The sequence below is a fragment of the Arachis stenosperma genome, chromosome 7, assembly GCF_014773155.1.
Source record: "Arachis stenosperma cultivar V10309 chromosome 7, arast.V10309.gnm1.PFL2, whole genome shotgun sequence".
NCBI classification, from domain to species: Eukaryota; Viridiplantae; Streptophyta; class Magnoliopsida; order Fabales; family Fabaceae; genus Arachis; species Arachis stenosperma.
Genome location: NC_080383.1, coordinates 44094626 through 44098570, shown reverse-complemented (window position 1 = coordinate 44098570; position 3945 = coordinate 44094626). Strand labels below are relative to the sequence as shown.

The 3945-nt window shown below is 30.5% G+C and overlaps 1 protein-coding gene across 1 annotated transcript; it reads right to left on the bottom strand.

The window, feature by feature from the left end:
• Positions 1–1745: 1745 nt before the first annotated feature.
• Positions 1746–3165, bottom strand: LOC130941581 (aspartic proteinase CDR1-like). The gene has a single exon (XM_057870140.1). It carries the CDS (start codon positions 3143–3145, stop codon positions 1820–1822), a length of 1326 nt encoding a protein of 441 aa, XP_057726123.1. The 5' UTR covers positions 3146–3165; the 3' UTR covers positions 1746–1819.
• Between the last annotated feature and the right edge of the window lie 780 nt (positions 3166–3945).

Sequence of the window (3945 nt, the reverse complement as noted above, 5' to 3'; positions counted from 1 at the left end):
TGAACGCCGGTTTGGGCCATCAAATCTTGGGCAAAGTATGGACTATTATATATTGCTGGAAAGCCCAGGATGTCTACTTTCCAACGCCGTTGAGAGCGCGCCAATTGGGCTTCTGTAGCTCCAGAAAATCCACTTCGAGTGCAGGGAGGTCAGAATCCAACAGCATCTGCAGTCCTTTTCAGTCTCTGTATCAGATTTTTGCTCAGGTCCCTCAATTTCAGCCAGAAAATACCTGAAATCACAGAAAAGCACACAAACTCATAGTAAAGTCCAGAAAAGTGAATTTTAGCTAAAAACTAATAAAAATATACTAAGAACTCAACTAAATATACCAAAAACATACTAAAAACAATGCCAAAAAGTATACAAATTATCCGCTCATCAGATATCCTTTGCTAACTTAAGTATCGAAATTTCTTGCAGGTACAATCCCCCACCTCCTCACGAAAAACTCGGACAGCGACATCTCGACACCAGTACAAGTCGGACGCTGCCATCGAAGGTCTAGGTCCAAATACATTAAGACACATTAACTTAAAGAATAAATATAGGAAACTAATTTTAATTAGTTAATATTAGTCAATTTTTTATCTTAGAATTATTTTTGAACCCTTATTTTTTGAAGAATTTTGTGTTTTTGATAATGATTTAAAATTTAAAATTTAGAATTTATAGTTTAATGTTTAAGATTTATGATTTAAAATTTATCATAAAAGGTAATTTCAAAATAAATTTTTGATATCGCCTGAAAAATAATCGATTCTCTGATTGAACTCTAAATTGAAATATACTAATTTAATTAATACGTTAAATAATTTAGATCTGATTTGAAAAAAAATTGCCTTTTGAATAATATATAGCTTATTATTGCTAGTTTTTCAAGGATATTTTTTAAAGTTGTGTCAGCTACTTTTGGTAAATCAAAACAAAAGTAATTTTCAACAATAAGCACAATCTACAAAAATTATATTTGATAAAATTGTTTTTAACATTCAAAATAATTAAAATAAACAATATAATAAAAAAGTAAGAATAAATATAAATATTTATTAACATATAAGATTATATTAAATTTTTAACTTTGAAAAATATAAACTAAATTTAAAAAATATCTTTATATTTTTAGAAACATTTGTAATTTTTCAAAATTAGAAGCACATGCACGGGATCATCAAATAGTTGCTTGTACTTTTAAGTATCCAAAAAACTTTAAGTAGACCTTAGTCTATTTTCATCTAGGTTTGGGGTGTTTAATTACATTTATAGGGGTATATTTTCTTTATGGAGATGTGCTAGCTTGTTATTGTTAAGTTGTACATACTTTTGGTTTACTGTAATTTGTTTTTAAAAAAATATTTGAGAAATAATACAAAATTAGTCGAAAATAATTTAAAACTATTTTATTTTATATATTTAATTATTATTTATTTTAACTTTAGATATAATAAATATATAATTATAAACATTACATACATAAGAATATAGATATTAAATTAAATAAAATAAGTTTAGATTAGTATCTTATTATCTCCCTACGTATTATCCTTTGTATTATATGCGTGTTTGATTCCTTGTTTTTATTCCCTCATGGTGGATGCTTAAACCTTCAATTTTCGAAGAAAAAAAAAACATTAAATCACTTAATCACATATTAATTATCATCAGTAATTTACATCTGATTTAACAGTAAGTGCACCGTGAATTGGCCTATATAATAGAATAAAAAATATAAAATATATGCATAATGCATATAAGATATAACACAATCTTATTATCTTACTTTATTTAATACACAAAAGGCGTAAGTAATAAGAATATGCTAATTACTATTAGTACAATTAGCAGGAGCAAAAGAAACCTTATTCCCTTGAAGATCATACTCTACCTGAAAATTCATCTGCGCCAAATTTCCGAAGAGGGACAATCCATTTAATCCGGTGTTGGGTAGCAGCAGCAAGCAGAGCAAGTTGTTGTCAACAAGGGTGTACATGTTTTCAGTTGGCAAAGCAACATCAGCACCAGTAAAGTGAAACACGAACTCAGGCACGTTAACACTTGATCCTTGGAAACTGCCGCAAAAACCGTACGGTTTTGGAGGGTCTTGCACTGCCTCAACAGCTGAGGATTCCGTGACCAGAGTCACGATATCATTGAACATACTTGGGTCAAGATAAGTAAACGTTGTCCCCGAATCAATGATTATGTTGCTAGAATTTTGAGTACTCTGAATCGTGTTATTACCAACGGTTATGCCTTCAAGATTAAGGTTGTAATAAGTAGGTGTAGAGGAATTGATGGTTAACGGAGTTGACACAACTCCGTTTCCTGAAATGATTGCATCGTCCCCAAATTTCAGCTTGCTTGTAGAATTTGAACCAAAAGAAACCAAACAATACGAGAATTTGTGACCAATTTGGTCACCAAGTTGTGAAACTAGTGACAATGGCCCTGCTCCTAGACCAACTAGCCCTGTGGCTTTTTTAGTGCTATTAAACGTTACAGTATTGTTATGGCCACATCCAAAAATTGAATTTGGAAATGTAACACCACTAGTGGAATCAAAACTTATGGAATCAGAAGCCAATTCTCCATTTGTGTAAGAGTCGTCGGCATACGTGTACAAATACTCGCAAACATTTGAGGTTCCACATGTATGTTGGTTTTGGTACAGTAACGTGCAATTTTCTGAGGTACATGAAATTGGAGTATAAGTGGAAGAGTTGTTTGGATCAAACAGTGGGCTATCTTGGGAGAAACAACTAGAATTGTCGTCGCACGGCGAGCATTGAACCCATATGAGATCACTGCCCGTGTCTGCGACGGCAATTCTTTCCACCGGAGGAGTGCCGATATAGATTTTTGTAAGGTAATCGCCGGCCGCACCATTTGGAAATACAATGGATTCAGGGAATTGATTGCTACTTTCACTCAAGGAGTATCGCGCGATGGAACGCAGCGCGGCCTTCTTAAAAATATCCGATGAGGTCATTGAAGAGTCATAAAACGGTGAGAGGGGGGAATCATGGTGAATAAGATCAATGGTGAAGCTTGTTTGGGTTTTAGTAGCTTCAACAAAGGGTATAAAATTAGAAAGTGAGTACAAATGTGCTGAAAACGAGAACAATAATAACAAAAGACTATGCATGGTGTTGTTGGTGGAGAACTATATCTAAAGGGCTTCTATTTATACAACGATCAAGAGACTTTTTATTAAGGTATTCCGTTGACAAATTCCTTAAATTGATAAATTCTCTGTTATTATTGTCATTCTTTATCGAAAAATTATTGTATTTCCCCTCTTTACTGTAATGTTTTGTGTTAAGTTGATAAGTATATAAACTATATCAATTATGCTACTTAGACATTAAAATCAGCCACTAAATATAAACTATATATTAAAATATAAATATATATTAAAAATAAATTAAATTACACATATATTTATATATAAAATATATTGATAACTGATTTTAGTGTACAAACAACATTTTTAAACTTATATTGTATTATTGTAAGACCAAGTTATAAGAAAAAGAAATGTAAGACAGTTTTCTTTCATTTCTTAATCATGTGATTAATTAATACCTACCATTATTGACGTCTTCCACTCTTTATGTCATTGATCCGGGTTTTTCTTTTTATTATTGGTACAAAATTTTAAAAATTTTCAAAAATATCTTAGATATTTTACAGCTAAACATTCAGGATTTACCGATTTAATATATGTTTCCCTTTTTTTTTAAAATTGAACCATTTTTAATAAATTTTATTTGCATCTATAGGTTGATGTAATTTTTTATTTTCAATTTTGTGAGAAAAATATTTTTATGCGTTCCCTTTAGTTTTACGAATCAATTGACTTTTTATTTTGAACTTTGTATCTATGGATTATTAATGGTTTTTCTTTTTCTTAATAATTATTATTATTTGTGATAGTTTTTGCAT

Bases quoted from the DNA above. Each gene is read 5' to 3' on its own strand.
- LOC130941581 (XM_057870140.1), bottom strand. From the start codon at position 3,145: ATGCATAGTCTTTTGTTATTATTGTTCTCGTTTTCAGCACATTTGTAC.